This window comes from Podarcis erhardii, assembly GCF_964252035.2.
Source record: "Podarcis erhardii genome assembly, chromosome: 2".
In the NCBI taxonomy this organism is placed as follows: Eukaryota; Metazoa; Chordata; class Lepidosauria; order Squamata; family Lacertidae; genus Podarcis; species Podarcis erhardii.
Window position 1 is genome coordinate 82,145,470 of NC_138498.1, and position 16,971 is coordinate 82,162,440.

The 16,971-nt window shown below is 40.8% G+C and overlaps 1 protein-coding gene across 2 annotated transcripts in view; it reads right to left on the minus strand.

The window, feature by feature from the left end:
• The window catches only part of DCP1A (decapping mRNA 1A), a 35,569-nt gene extending 18,922 nt beyond the window's left edge, over window positions 1–16,647 (minus strand). Inside the window, exons 1-4 of one of the 2 annotated variants that reach the window (XM_081848892.1) lie at window positions 16,428–16,647; window positions 12,501–12,541; window positions 7,316–7,443; window positions 2,197–2,263 (exon numbers count right to left, since the gene is read on the minus strand). In XM_081848892.1, the coding sequence (XP_081705018.1) occupies window positions 2,197–2,263; window positions 7,316–7,443; window positions 12,501–12,541; window positions 16,428–16,562 (371 nt within the window). In that variant the 5' untranslated portion in view covers window positions 16,563–16,647. The remainder of the gene's footprint in view (window positions 1–2,196; window positions 2,264–7,315; window positions 7,444–12,500; window positions 12,542–16,427) is intronic. The other variant, XM_081848891.1, reaches the window with a different exon arrangement.
• Window positions 16,648–16,971: the final 324 nt, after the last annotated feature.

The window sequence follows — 16,971 nt, forward strand, 5'->3', positions numbered from 1 at the left end:
TGCACCGCTAGCTGCGGAGAGGAGGAATAAGAGAAGCCACCACCGCCGCAACATGGACATGTGATGTCACACACACACACCTGCATGTAGTGTGTGTGACGCCGCATGCCCGTGTTGCAGCGGCAGGCACCCACAATCCCGAGGACGAGATGACACCCCTGATGCATAATATTTGGAGAGGCTAATTTACAAACGTAGATGCCTCTCAGAAGTTCAGCCCAAAACTGCACTATACATTTAATATAGTATCATACCACATAGCCATGGCTTCCCCCCAAAGGATCCTGGGAACCATAGCAGTGTAGCAATCACTCCCTCTTTCCAGGGAACTTTGGGAACTGTAGCTGAGTAATGGAAAATAAAGGTCTTCTAACAAATCTCTACACCCTTAACTACAGTCCTCAGGATTCTTGAGGGAACTCATGGCTATTGAAATTGGTATGAGAATGCTTTAAAAATGTATAATGCAGATGTGGCTTAAGATGATGGGTGGCTGGGTATCAACACCACTCTGCTTCAGAGGGCATCCAGTCACCCTATAAAAAAAGCTTCCTTCAACAAAGCTTTTAAAATGGGAAGGAAAGGGGCAGGAAATCTAGGCTCTGGCTCAGAATAGCCAGTGCTTGGTCCCTACTTGGTAGCCTGCTAAAAACTTAATGGTCCACTTTCCTGAAACAGGTAAGATCAAAGCCGCCTGAATTAACACACAGTAACCTTCAATGAGATGGAGTTGTGATTATTTTTTTTTAATCTAGTCTCCTGCAGTGAGAGTAGATTTGATTATTAAGAACAGGAAATGCCATGTCAAAAGCATCAGGCTATATTACAGGCAGCTGATGGGAAAGCCAAAGAGTGATATCACAACAATCACAGAATATGTCAATCACGCCATATCTTCTCTTCATGAAAGGATGCTAGGGCAAGTTAACTCCCAATAGCTTACTCCATCATTACATTAATGTTTCCCCAGTCTAGAATGAAAAACTCACAGAAACAGAAGATCATAAATACCATTAAATTCCCTGGAGAAGGTTGAGAGTGGTCCGTTCTCTGAGCTCTAAAGTATTTGCTGATGCAGCTATTTGATGCCAAATAAATGTGGTTTGTCCTCCAAGACATGACATTACTATAGGTAATATAGAGGGCATGCTGGGCACACGCTGCGATAAAGCCACCAAATTACACAACAACAAGAGAGGCAAACCTTCGCTAATTGGCACAGATGATCTTAATTTGCATGATTCAGATCTGAGAATTTGGATTCTGTATCACTGGATGAATGCAGATGTAATGCTCCTAACATTGTAACCATGGTTAAAAAACTGGTAGCCATAGGATCGTGTGCTACTTGGTATAAATCCCTCTCTCTCCAGCACAAATCTAATCCCCACTCTTATCCATTGGTTTGACCAGAAATCGAACCCAGCATTGGGTTGCAGAATCAGTAGTGTTACGTACAGTGATCCACTGCAACTCCTCACTCATTTTGAGCAACGGATCGCACCCGTTCAATAATTCTGTTACTTTACAATTATAAAAATGAGCCAGTTTATGATAAATTCTTGACCAAAGAATTGTCCTGCTGGACCTGGCCCAGGGCCTATCAAGTTCAGTATTCTGTTTTCACAGGGGCTAACCAGGTGTCTACAGAAAGCCCACAAGCAGGACACAGGGGCAACAGTGCTCTCTTGACTGTGATCCCCAGCAATAGGATTTGTCTAGTCTGAATCTGTATTGAATTGTTTTATTCACTTGCTGTTTGCCATACTGGGCTTCTTTCGGAAGAAATGGGGGAGGGGAAAGTTAATTAAACAAATTAATCCACCCATCAAATAAGCTAGTATTCAGAGGCATGTAGTGTCTCATACTGGAGGTACCAGGGCTATCTGATATAGCATTATCCTCGAGATATTTTGACTTCTGTTCTGCTCATGTATAAACTTTGCATGCACTATAAGAGAGCTCATATCACATTGCCTGGGTGCTAAGACATAGCTTGGCTTAGAATTGCATGCAAACAGGGAAAGTAAATGGCCTTTATTCTAAGCACAAACTTAAGCAGTACATTACAAACTAAGTTAACATGAATTTTTACTGACGGCACAAATATTGGCAAAGATACATGGTTTTATAGGAAATGCTATAAAATGCAAACTAGAAATAACACAAAGTTGTTTTAAAAAATGAGATACTTACTTTGCCATGAGTTTTGCTATTCGGTGACAGTCATTCTTGTCATAGAACCAGATACTGTAAATTGACACTTGAGGAAGGTATTTTAAAAAAGACAGTTAATATATTATTATTATTATTATTATTATTATTATTATTATTATTATTATATCATGATTACAGAGTATCTTCAAATAGAAAACAGCAGGATGCATAGATTACAAATTCTGTACTTAAAATGATTTATGCACATATGAGCAGTACTACTGGGTAATTTCAAATATTCATGGAAACAGGGGCAGCAAATAATAAAACAGATGTTAGGTTATGGTATTACACTTGCTAGTGAACAATTTAATATGTACAACCATATTGAAAACAAACATCTTGTTCCCAGGCAAAAGCTTTTATCTTAGGTCAAAAAAAGGTTACATGTAAAAAGCTCCTGATCTGACGGGTTAAATTACAGGCAGGTCAGATAAAATGAGCACTTAAGACTAGTGCAGAACCCAAAGTGCAGTGCAAATCAACATAACATTCAGTCCAGTTATATGTGTTTGATAATTATGAACCATTCACTTAGAAGTCAGTAGCAGCTTAAATTAGACTTTGGATTTAACGTTATACAGTTAACTGGATGTACCAGTAAGTCCCAGTTCAGTGGGACTTACTTCTGAGTAGGCATGTGTGCGCTTGTACCATTAAAATGATATGAAGTTAACAACATTAACTCAAAAGAGAATTCTGTATAAGCGTTAAATACATTTTAAAATGTTTATTTCACTTTCTGCCCTGGGAGTGAAAAAGAAAAGGTCTAAACTAAAGGAACCAGAAATCTGTCAGACTGCATGAGTCTTTCCTTTTCCTTCACTCTGTACTTCTAGCCTTTCATCTGACACACATATACAGAGTCCTTTCTGTGTCACCTTCCTGGCTATAAACCTTCATTCTATTCTTGCAAAGTAGTAAAAAGGATCTAGCAAGAAGGAAACTCAAGGTCAGGAGGCAAGGCAGCCGGAGGAAGAGAGACAAAGTGAGTAACGGGCTAAATAACAGAGTCCCAAGAGAGGATGGGTAAAGGAAGCAAAGGATATGAAGCAGAATAAACAAAGGAAAAGGCACTCTTAAGAAAACCATCGCATGGGAACAGGAAGAAGAGTAGCTCTGCTACTTGGGTAGAGACAAAATGAAGATGCAGGATGAGTGATGCCCAGTTTAGTAATCTGATTTGAAATAACTGTGGACTCTAAAAAAGATATAATATACTACAGATAATTTATATAATAGAACAGGTTCAGGGAACTGGATCAAGCTAGTAGGCCCATAATTCCATGGAACAGGAAACTTGTGGCCTTGTATTCACACAAAACACTAAACCATAGTTAACAAAAATTGGGATTCAGTAACAGATTCTTAAATAAAAATGGGGAGATGTGATTCCATTAAGCATTGTGAAATATTAAATCTTTGAAAGCAGGTGACTATTGCAATGCAAAACGATCTTTTAAGAAAACTGGTTCATAGCTATGTCCTAAACAACAACAAAATAATAATACTCAGTTAGAAAGTACTTCTGAACCCACTGCTGTCGCTTTAGGTTCAGGTGGCCTCAGTGAGACAGAGTGCCTTCTATCAGCTTTGGCTGGTAGACCTATCTGCACCCCTATGTGGATATGCCCAACTTATGTCATCTAGGCTCTGGTAACCTCTAGGTTAGATTACTGCAACACAATTATATATGTAAGCCTGTCTTTCAAGACAGTTTGGAAAGTTCAGCTGCTGCAGAGTTCAATGGCCAGGCTGCTCATTGGGGCAAGACAGTTTGAGCATATTACACCGATCCTGGTCCAACTGCAGTGGCTGCCAATCAGTTTCCAGGCCCAGTTCAAAGTGATGGTTTTCACCTATAAATCCTTAAATGGCTCAGGACCACCATCTCATATGAAGCCCTTCTTCATGTGGCTCCTCCACGAGAGGTCCAGAAGGTGGGAACATGAAAATGGGCCTTTTCTGTGGTGGCTTGCCGTTACATATCTTGAGGTGCCAGGCAAAAACATTCCCCTTCTCCCAGGCCTTTGGCTAATTAACAATCTCTGCCATTTTAAAGTATGTGGGGTGGGTGGGTACAGTACTGGTTTTGTTTGTTATTATGTTTGTTATTATGGTATGTACTATTGGAAACTGCCCTGTGAGGAGGGCAGTATAGAAATTTAATAAATCATAATAATACAGTGGTACTGTAACCTTATTGGAGTTCACCGACTGGGTCTGCGTTGCTCCGGGACAGTACCTCGGTTTAAGAACAGTCCTGTTTACGAATGATTTGGTTTATGAACTCTGCAAAACCAGAAGTAGTGTCCTGATTTGCGAACTTTACCTCGGTATAAGAATGGAATCCGAATGGTGGAAGGCCACCGGCGGCGGGAGGCCTCATTAGGGAAAGTGAGCCTCGGTTTAAGAACGGTTTCGGTTTAAGAACAGACTTCCGGAACAGATTAAGTTCATAAACTGAGGTACCACTGTAAATACAAGCGACATTTTCTCACAAACATTTTCTAACTCAAGGGAAAACTTGTAAGACTAATAATATGAGCTGAATTCATTGCAAAGTAGCAACAACTACCAACTGTAATATAACTTATAAAAGACAGGGTGTAACAATTCAAGGTTTTAAAGCATGGGTAGGCAAACTAAGGCCCAGGGGCTGGATCCGGCCCAATTGCCTTCTAAATCCAGCCCGTGGATGGTCCGGGAACCAGCATGTTTTTACATGAGTAAAATGCATCCTTTTATTTAAAATGCATCTCTGGGTTATTTGTGGGGCATAGGAATTCGTTCATTCCCCCCCAAAAAATATATAGTCCGGCCCCCCACAAGGTCTGAAGTACAGTGGCCCTGCTGAAAATGTTTGCTGACCTCTGTTAAAGGTTATGCTAAGAAGGGAAGGGGAAGGGGAAGGGGAAGGGGAAGGGGAAGGGGAAGGGGGAGGAGAAGGGGGGGAGGAGAGGAGAGGAGAGGAGAGGAGAGTCTTTTATTTAATCTGGAGTTATTAGCACGGTGAAACAAAACATATGTCTAAGAGGATATCAGAGCCAAGTACTAATGGATTTGTCCTGAACAAAGCTAGCTATCGAAGACAGAAAAGAGATAACTGCTTTGCAACAGAACACAGAACAAGAAAGTGACTGCTGTTTAACACATTAGCTCATTGCGCCACACTATTCTACATGTTTGGCTGCCCTCAGCTTAAACTCCATTATAAACACCCTAAATGCAATTTTACCATTTCTCTCTACAGAAATAGCAACAGCAGTCCCACTCCTTATCTTTCTTGAGAAGGCAGAGTTAAAGCAGTTACTAAAGATCCATTCCCCTTCCCTGATCAAACACATGTCACTCTGACAACATTGCTGATATCCACATGTGGCTGGTCTTCAACTTTCTGGACCCACTTTGATATTTTCACAGCAACGAAATAAGACTGCCTGGCTACAAAAGTATATTTAGAGAGCAATCTGTTGTTACCACCAAGGTAACAGAGTTTCAAGTACATCCTTCTGGAATTATATCTCTGCTGCTGCATTTCAACTGGAAAAAGGACATACAGAGCTCAAAAAAGAAGAAAAGGAACAAGTGCAGGCAATATCTTCATTTGAGAATTCAGAGTTGTATACCACCACCTATCTTTTAATATTAGCATGGAATTTCGTTCTTTACATCAAGACAGTGACATTAGATACAAAGGAAGAATTGTGAGTGAAACTGATTTGGAAGCATACTTCTTTAAGACCTTTAGAGGTAAGTTCAAAATTGTTGATTTAAAAACCAAACAAACCCAAGGTTCTGAAATTTTTGATCACATTTGTATCTATGAATTTATTAAGTGGTTGATGCTTAGATTTTAAGCCTTTTATGGAGAAAGGTACAATTACCAACCCTGTAGGATACTAGAAATGTTTTTACTTGCAGTCATATTCTTTTTGTCACTGAGTGCTTTATATTGCTTCCCGTTATGCAGTTTGGTAACTACAGCGTATCACTGATGTTACAAACATATTTAATATATTATGAATAAAAGATGGGAATTCCATAACGGTCTTCTCTAGAGCTTCTGAAGTTAACTTAGTGACTTTCTCAATACAGATTAAAATAGGTCTTTGGTGACATACTGAATAATTAGCATAAGTGATGCTAGCTTTTAAAAAAGATTTAAAGAATAATCCAGCTGTTACTGTTATCAGGAAAAACACAATTTTTCCTAAAACAAATAGCTGGAGATCTGCATGCCTTGCTCCCTCAGCTAAAGATACTGTGGTCAAGAGAGGACAGTGATCCAGCAGACTTGCCAAACTGACTCAAAATAGCCTGCTTTTTGAATTTCTCAGGTCCTTGCAAACATTACCTCTGGTGGCAAGAGAATGGTTATGTGACATGTGTTTGATCTCATAGCAAAGCCTTGAATGAAAGGAAATAGGGCTGTGCCAAACTAAAGTAATTAAATTATGATGTTTGGGGATAATTTGCTTGTGCCCATTTCCTATCTGGAATATAGTTTTAATGAAAGGTAGGACAGAAATGCTGAAAATAGCAAATACATGCTGTGCTGAATAAGGCCCATCATGTTTGGCACAATTTGCCTCCAGCTGGCTGGGGTGCCAGCCCTAATTAGCTCGGAGCAGTGGTGACTTGGAGAAGGGCCACAATGCATGCTCAAATCTAGCATGGCCTACCCACTGCATGCTGCTTCCTAAGACTTCCTAAGACACCCCCCCCGCCTCTCCCCTAACCAAGCATCTGCCCATCTCTGCTAGCCTTTGATATTCCCTACCTCAACACATCAGTTAAGAACCATTATTTGCTACTAGTCAGTCAATTGGAATTATGGAGACAGGTGTTCGAGGACACAAAAAGACCAGAGAGGTGTCGAAACAGAAAGACAGAAGACTATATAACACACTGAGTTAACACTGTTTATGGGTGGAACACAGCTGGAAGAGTGGCACCCCAGAAACTGAACTGGTGTTTAGAGTCTAACTAGCTACTGCCATGTCACACGTATATTACTTTAATGGCAGAAGTGGTCCAGGGCAGTTCAAAAGGTGGGGTCTCCTAAATAACAACATTATTCCAAGTTTATACTCACAGTTAGCATTTCTGTACAGAAGAAAGGGCTCATGTAGTTGAAACTCCAAGTCTTTGTTTACAGGCTCAACCAAGTTGTGCATATTCAGTCGATTCACAATTGTGAAGCCATGGTAAGGTGATGCAGACCTGTTATTTCAAGAGAATAACAAAACAACTGTGTAAATCAGTGGTGGCCAAACTTGGCCCTCCAGCTGTTTTGGGACTACAATTCCCATCATCCCTGACCACTGCTCCCGTTAGCTAGGGATGATGGGAGTTGCAGTCCAAAAACAGCTGGAGGGCCAAGTTTGGCCACCACTGGTGTAAATGCATAACATGGATATTCAGAGGAAAAAACTATTAAACAAATGCATTATATGAATAAACAACCTACTTTCAGAAAATAATCAATAGCAATGATGGTGATGAAATGTATCCAACACTATCACTCAAATGATGGTGAAGCAGAATGGGGGGGGGGTCAGCTCTTTGGAGAACTTTTTTTTTTAATTTTTATACCACTTTACAAGAAAAATTTGCAGAAAGGGGGCTCCAGTGGGCAGGTAGAATCACCAAATTGCTTCCCTCCTGGTTCTGTTGACAGAAGCTTTTCTATCAGCAATTACTCCAAATGACTTAAGTAAAATCAAAAGGCCATGCAAGCTTGCTATTTGAAACACAAGGTGTTTCACAAGCATAAGGAATTCTGGGAGTGGTAATGTTCTGTGAACTATTGTTCCAATGGCTAATGGAATATATTATTCAAGAGCTAAGACAAAAGTTCATGCAAGAAGAATAACACTCCTCCTAAATCAGACAGCACACATGTGCTTGTGGAAGAGGCCAAGCTCACAGATTGGCACCTTTGGATCTAACCAGATGAATTGTTGTAGTTCTTTATCTGAATATCAAAAACATAGCAATGATTAGTCTACTTAGCAATATTGTAACTAAAACTAAGGGAGGGGAGGAAGAGATGCACAATCTTTTTAAAAAAAGAAACAAAGAAAAGAAAACTGATTTTCAAGGCTACTCCAAAGAGGAATAAATTCATTCTTCTCCTTCATTTAAAATTATATAGCAAGTTTCACATGCCATAAAAAAACACCGAAGGATATTTCGGTATGCTTACGACCTTGTATGCAAAACTTTTAGAGCAGAATAGTAAACAAACATTTCAGGTTATCAATAGCAATTCAGAGAGAGGGAGTGGGAAACATAACTTGTAGAGGCACACTTAAATCCAATTCTCAAACTTCTCATAAATGCTAATCCATGCAAAAAACAGAACAGTGCAGCTTTACAGCCCCGTCCCCCCCGAAATACACTTCAGAAAGCACTTCAGGATCAAAAGTATCAAACATACCAAAAATAGCTATAAAGTATGTATTTTCAATGATGAGCTATTTCCTAGGAACCGAACACGTTATTGCAAACATACCCTTTCTTGTGTACTTTAAAAGTATATCTGTGTATTAAAAACAGCTGTGTTATAGACACCAAATTAAATAACACTCAAGGTATTTCTTGGGAATGCAAGAGAAAAACGACACAGACTGCATTCTAGCACACTGCTAAGCATGTTATCCCATAAAGTTAACAGGCCTAAAGTGTCATTGGGCTGTGTCTGAGAATCATAAGAGGTCACTTTAATACATACTTTCTTCTTTATTTTCTACATCTATTATAACAGATGGACTAACAGCCTGAGTTAGCATGTCAAAAATAATTAAAATTCAACTGAAGTCATGATTACAGCAGTAAAGGTCTCGAAATAGCATGTGTAGAAAGCCCAAAGGCATTACAACAGTGTAAACAAGAAGAGTGACATTTTTGGTTTTGACTTATTTTCTCTAGATCTCTAAAAAGGTTTTGGAGAAAACTGATCATATTGATATATTTCTTGCTGTCCAAAATAAAATAAATGGTTCATAAGAACAGTTTTAAAAGCACTGCTAGCATTAAAGCATTACTGAGAAGACTGTTATTAAAGAGTTATTTTTGAATCCTTAACTGCATACATATACACAAGCAGAAGGAAATCAGAACAGCACAATCCTAACCATGTCTCTTTAAAAGTAAGTCCTTTTGAATTCAATGTGGATTACTTCCAGGTTAGCAGGGTTAGGACTGCTGCCTTAAGTACCAGGAAATAGGCCTGGAAGCCTACATTAAACTGTACAGACCACAAAGCACCCATCTCATCTTCTACAGGTAACTGAGCAGGTCAGAAAAGGACTCTCATGTTCCGCACCCTCCAAGTTATATGTAAGGACAATCCCAACTAGGGTCCTTAGAGATGTCCAGTATGCATGATAAGAGGGATGAAAGTGGCAAGTTCCAAGAACGGAAGCAGAGAGTTAAAGACCTTCAGCCAACAGACAGAGTAGTTAAAAAGCATGCATATTCAGTTGTAACCTGACACTCCATCTGCAACAGTCAACCACATGAAGCACACAGCATATCTATGTTACAGGCCTAAGTAAACCCAAAGATTAAATTGCTTTGGTGATGAAGACATTTCCTAATCTCATCACCCACAGATTACAACACTCTGCTGACCACAAGTGTCCACTACCTTGTAAAGCGATTCTCCGTGCCACCTTCAAGCACCAACTCATCCTCTAAATATTTCCAACAGTTAAAGTTGGCCTCCTCCCACAAAAAACTCCTGCAGCTCTATTTCAAGATTATACCCTCTATTTACCATATATTTAAAATACTCCCTTTAACCTCAAACTCTAGTGTCACATTAAATTATTTCGTATAATGATGATACACTGCAACTACTATTCTTTTGCTTAACAGCATTTCTATGGCCACTCTTTCAAGCCACTTTAGTTAAGTAAGTCAAAATAGAAAGGAAGGAAGGAAGGGGAGAATATTACATAAGTGTCACCTGTTACTTACTGTTAATACCAATCCTCTACATCCCTTCTACCATAGATCTGAAGATACTATGGGAAACTCTCACAGTTATACACTTCCCCTCTTCATTGCAAATTCAATGCTTACTAAAAACAGTCAGGGGGAAAGGTACATTACCACTGGCAGAGACTGCCACCTGAAGAGGCAGCTAAGAACATAAAATGGTCCATCTAGTCCAGCATCCTGTTTTTACAGTGGCCAACCAGATGCCTATATGAGAAGTGCAAAAGCAGAACTTGAAATAAACTAGGTTACCTCTCCTTGGGCCCAATTCTGTACGGGAACCACTAGGGCTCAACCACTAATATCCATGGAAAGAGTAGCTGAGCATTTTTTATGTAATTAAAAATATTAAATCATTATTATTTATATTTATTTATTACTCACTACAAACATGTCTCTAAGCAGCTAACAGTTATAAAAGCATATATAATACAAAATATAAAATACATAAAAGAGAATCTTAATAAACCAGAAATGCTCATCTTGCAGCAACATTAAAATCCTACCCCACCCTATTAAATATGAAGACCAAATCTTAACCACATATCACTAGATCATTGTCTTACAACAACCGCAATAACAAAAACTTATGTTATTGTCTGTTTTGCCACTATTTACAGAAGGAATGCGCAGACTTGAGGGAGCCATTTCATTTTTTTAACTAGGAGCCTGGTGCAAAAGGCATACAGTTAACATTCTGAGTCCAGGAATTTGTTATGAGTAGCAGAACTGGACTGGACTAGATGACCCTCAGGAATCCCCTCAAACTCTACAATTCTATGAACTGAACTCATAAGGCTTCCACACAAAATCCCTCTCCTGAGTATTCTCACTTTTGTTCATCTCGACAGTATAAGTTAGTGGGAGAGCTGTTTTGCTGCTGTCACAGTTAATCAGCTGGGGAGTCAGAAATCCTTGCCAATCTACTTCAAATTGTCAAGAGGTGTACAGTGGAACCTCGTGTAACGGACGGGATCCGTTCCAGAGGCCCATCCGTAACACGGAACTGATGCAGGCGCGCAATTTAGCACTTCTGCGCATGCGCGAGCGGCAAAACCCGGAAGTAACCCGTTCCGGTACTTCCAGGTTGCTGTGGGATGCAAGACGAAAACATGCAACCTGAAGCGGACACAACATGAGATATGACTGTACCAGAAGATCCCAATCTACCTCCTGCATGCCTGTAATTTACAGTGCACAATACACATCATATCCAGATTATGTCCTTCCTCGTGGAACTTACAATCTAATTATTATTGTACATTCTACAGGAGCGCCTGTATTATGAAACTAACAAGTTTAATAAATAAGAAGAATTTTGACTGTGGGGGAAACAAATGGTAGAGAGGGAAAGCAGAAGCAAGAAACGTGAAGGCTCAAAAAACCAAGTACATATTAAGGTTGCCTTTTACTTAGGGATAAGGACTAAACAAGTTAAGCCAAAGGCTTCACAGGAAAGGCGCATCATGATGAAGGATTTGAAGGGAGACAGTGCTCTGGGCATAGGCACCAGCAAGGAATATATAGAATGGAACTTGTGGGAGGGCTGAAGCGATAAATTTTGAAGAACAAAAAGTCACAGGCATGTATATAATGGAGAACAAGGGTAAAAAGAAAGGATGTTCCACAAAGAGTAATAAATAGCAAGAATTTTGTGGCAGATGCTGAAATGAAGCCAATGGAAAGCTTTATTGAGTTATAAAGCTTTCCACACTGAAGGCATATGCCACAAGCCATGTCCTGTGAGAATTTGGCTAAACTGGCTGTGATTATCCAGGAAAGATTTATCTGGTTCACAGGGGGAGAAATCAGTGAAACTTGAAAGAGGCAAATTTAGTGTGAAAACAGTTACTAGGGCAGTATTTTCTTTCTTTATTTAAGCATACTATAGCTATTTCAAATGTGTACAGTACTAGTTACCCCTTCTTAAGAAGGATATCCAAGAATTGGGACAGGTACAGAAATACCATTTAATGTGACCAAGGAACAGGGAGGTTCTTCCTTACAAACACCATAATTTGAAGCATATTTGTTTACATAAAAGATATGGCAAATTTTTAAATAATATCATATATAGGGTTGCTAACACCAGCACAACACAGTAGCATGCAAGCTTTCCTGAAAACCTTGTTTCTCAAAAGAAAGCCCAAATTTGTTTTCTTAGAACTGCAGGTAGGAATAAATAGGCATGCTCTATTTGAACAGCAAATAGTTTTGCAATTCATAGTGTTCTAAGCAAAACTGACTCTAGAATAAGATTGATATACGCTTACCTTTTATATACAAATAAAGTACCTTCAATGTCAGTCTTCTCCTATAACAAACAATAAGAATAATTTATTGTAGCAATAAATTAATTTGAGCATTACAGCCCCTGCTTTACTTATTTTCTTACATTTATATCTCATCTTTTTTCCATCATGAAACCCAAGGTGGTGAATTTGTGGTTTCTAAACAATCGCTGACCAGAACTGCTTGTTTTCAGCTCAAATGCCTTCAGCTCATCCCCTGAGCTTTACATTTAACATAAAATTATAACTATAGTACTTAATGGGTGCTATTTATTTTCATGGTTACGAATACAACTGTTATGGCTGAATTCTAAGACTTGCTGTGCTGTCAAGAAGGTGGTTGAGTTGTACATACTAACATCTGCTCCAACCTAATGAAAACAAACCCTGAAATTATGCTAGAGGTCTAGAAAAATACATCAATACAACTGTTTATACATGGTGGCATTTAATATTGCTATATATGACGTAAGGTGACTGCAAGCAGGAAGGCACAGCACTCCATTCAATATTTAGAACTTTAAACAAAATCTATGGTTGATTCATTGGCCTGGTTCAAAAGGTAATGATAAATAAATGTGTTAAATTGCATGTACTTTTACATTTGATCTGTTATAGTCATGCTAAATTCGTATTAAAAAACTGAAGTTTAATTATTTGTTGTTTTTCCATTAATTCTGTGGGCAACTAGGGAGAGATAAAGTAAGCTATTAAATAGCATCAACTACGCCACACAATGGGCAAATAAGATAAATAAGACAGTCAAAGTCACTGCAGAATTGCAGTCTGCAATTATTTTTTTAAGCACATGAAGTTTTCCACATTACTATTCTGTTTCTGAGTCAGGGGTTGCCCTATATATGATGCCCACAGACATATATAGGGTCCCCAGCCTCTGATGAAATTAGTCTTGAAAGAATAATTGTAGCCAATAGACTAGGTTGTGCTATGTGTGTATGTATGTGTGTTGTGCCCACAACAATTTATCTGGTGAGCAAATGTGCCCATGGACCCAAAAAGGCTGGTGACCTCTATTAAAAGCTATAAACTGTAATATATACTGAATATTAAAATGGTGTATATGTTTGCAAAACTAAGGTTTTTTAAGTTAATGGATGACTGACCACAGTAGTCTCTCAAGCATTACTCATTGCAGAGACAACTTGCATGGGAGAGATGAAGTGGCATGCAAGTTTCAAAATATGCTTGCAATAAGAAAAAGTACAAACAAAATCAAATCAGAATATGAGATCACTGGAGGCAAATCTGAACAACTCAGTAGAACAGAGCTTTTCAAACTGTGTGCTGCCACACATTAGTGTCGGCTGCAATGTGTAGGTGTGTAGTGTGAACACTCCCTGCGCTCCTTCCAGGGCTGGAAAGGGGTTAGTTTAACCTCCGGTTTGCTAGTAAAACTGAATTACTGTGTTGTGAAATGATGTCTAAAAGTGTGTCACCAACATGAAAAGTTTGGGAAGTTCTGCAGTAGAAGATCGAAGGAAAGAGCGGTAACCCATTCCTTGGTAACATGTTACCACTCCTTTGTAACGTAAGTGGTAACGTAGGCTCACTAAAGAGCAAAAAAGATCAAGAGTGTGTGGTGCTATCTTGGAAAAGATTGCTTTAAAGACTGCGCACAACAGCAGAAAAGGCTCTTACCCACATATTCTCCATCCTAATATCTGAAGGCAGGAGGAGTGGGCAAGTTCAGATGAGAGGAGGTGGCCTTTAAATGGCTGATACCGACCCATTTAGGAAAAGAAGTTTCTGCTACCTCTGTCAGAGAGGGCTCTCTTGGTAAATATAATGCAGTGCTTCTAATGAATCCCAAGACTTACTGTGCAGATAGTTCAGTGAATGCAAAGGAATATTTCATACACTAATTTTTTTCACATATACATGTTATTCCTAAGTTTGCATGACTTGTTGAAATAGTGGAGAGGGTAACAGCTGTTTGTTTGTTATTGCAACCCATATGTTTGCACCACTAACCACCATGCAGAAATGTCCTGCAAGGGCAGAAGGGGAGCAGTAAAATTATTGCAAGCTATACCATAGCTCAGTTGTAGAATACATGTGTTGAATACAGAAGGCCCAGGGGTTCAATATCATCTCCAGGCAGGGCTAGGAAAGACTCCTGTCTGAGATCCTGGAGAGCTACTGCCAGTCAGTGTAAACTATACTGACCTGTATCTGACTCATTATAAAGCAGCTTCCTATACAGTAAGAACAGAGATGGCATATGCCACATTGCTCACTGAAAAAAGATGTACATCAACTTCTGATTTGGTTCTAAGAAGGGTCCAAGCCTTGTCAATCCACATGGAACAAGTCATGAATTCTGGATGACAATGACCTAAAATCCTGTTTGGGTACAGCTGTGTGCAATCAAAAATTTATAAACAGTCCCTAGAAAGGACGAGTACTTTCCACCTTGTGGTCTCTTTCATGTCTAAGTAAGAAGCTGAGTGCAACTGCAGAGTCTTCACCAGTTCAGTAATGGCCCCTTTAAAACATAGATGGGGACCTTGTGACTTTCCAGCAGTTGGGTGGGTTACAACTCCCATCAGCCCTGACTACTGAACATGCCAGCTGGGACTGATGGAAGTTGGGAGTCTAACAGCATCTGGAGGTCCACAGGTTCCATACCTCTGCTCTAAAATATGTGGTTAAGTAGAAACAGTGTAGGTGGGAGCTCTGTTATTTATTTAGCCTACCTTCCCCCAAGTAACTCAGAGGTCTTTCCACAACCACATGTTTTTTTTCTAACAACAGCCCTATCACATAGGTTAGACTGCAAAATGGTGATGGGTTGAAATCCACCTTCAAACAATCCTCAAGCTTTGTGGCTGAGTGGGGATCTGAACCAGCATCTCCCTCATCCTAGTCTGAATCATAGTGATAATCAGATAATCTAAAAGAAAGCCTTGAACTTGGGCTGGCTCTGACCTATGAAGGAAAGGAGGAGAAATGTACACAAGTCAAGCTGGAATCCTACTTGGTTCAGATGAAGTTCAGTTCCAGCTTTCATAATCCTGCACTATATAATTAGAACCTGTCGCTAAAACCTTGCTCTCTCACAAATATACACTCACACCAATAGATATGAGCCCTGACAGTATACACACACCAACAGTACATAAGCCATCATTCTCTGGATCCATAATTTCAACAACTAATGCAATTCTGTAGGCTGGGCAGGGATGCTATTTCATATTTTGGAGAGAAGAGGACAGCAAGATCCAGTAAGACCCATTCTAGGATGTGGGCATGGCTAAAAGCAGCATTTTAGGCATATGCAGTCTTCAGAATCTGTGGACCAGCAGCCAGCCACAAGGGCCTCCTAGGACTCAGAAAAAGCACCGACGGAAAGAAAAGTTCACTATAGTACCAGTTCCTACCAGTAGTTTTTAAGCCACCCTCAACTGAGGCCGGCTAATTTGAAAGGGTGTGTTAGGCGCTAACTAATCCGCCCTGAATTTTGAGCCCAGCGAGTTAGTGGCAGGAGGAGGAGAAGAGCACGAGGAGGTGGTGAACCACGGAAAACCAAGGGAGGTGGGCGTGTTCCCCAAGAGCTGCGCCAACCGGACCGGGCAGCCTCCTCTCTTCTCCCCCACAAAAAACATTCCTCTGCGGACAGTAGCGGATATTAGGAGGGGTGGGGAGGGAAAGCCGCACGTGCGCGCCCGCCCCCAGCCCAACCCACCCTCTTTCCTTGCGGGGGGCAGGCGCCAAGCGAAGGCGCTTTTGTGCGCCTCTTCCATCGGGACCTTCCTTCTGTGGGAGCCTTTGGACCCCGCGAGGAGACTTTGGACGAGGGCGGGTGGGGTGGAGAGGCAGAGAGAAAAGGGTTAACAGCCGGGGCTGCGAGGGGGGCGCCCCCGACCCCCCGCTTAGTGCCCCACTCACCCACTCGTTGGCCTTGGGGCTGAAGCGGTAAAGGGCCACCTGGCCGGTCACGTCGGCGATGCTGGTGATGTAGGGGTCGTTCTGCTTTAAGGCCGCCAGGCTCATGTCCTGCCCCGCTTTGCTCAGAGACTCCATCTTGGACCCGGGATCTCAGCCGCGGCGAAGGGGGGGAAAGGAAGGAAGGAAACAGCCAGTCCAGCCAGCCAGCCGCGCAGAGGAGCCCTGTGCGCAGCGCTTCCTCATCCGCCGGCCGGAAACCGCTACCCTGCGCCTTCGGTTCCGTCGCCGCAGCGCGTAGGGTCACGGGGGTCCTACAGGGGTTCCTGAGGATGCTTAGTCTCCGGTCGCTCTGTCTTGTCCTCGTTTCTCCACACGCCCAGGCTTGGCCACTTTCACAATCGAAATGCGTCCCCACTCACCCAGAAATAAAACCCGGCTATATAACCAAACCAGCTCCTGCAGAAATGCCAGGAGCTCAGAAACACATTAGAAGTAAAGTGAATCCGTCGCTTTCTCCTGCTGGAGCCTCTTCAAGCTGAAGATT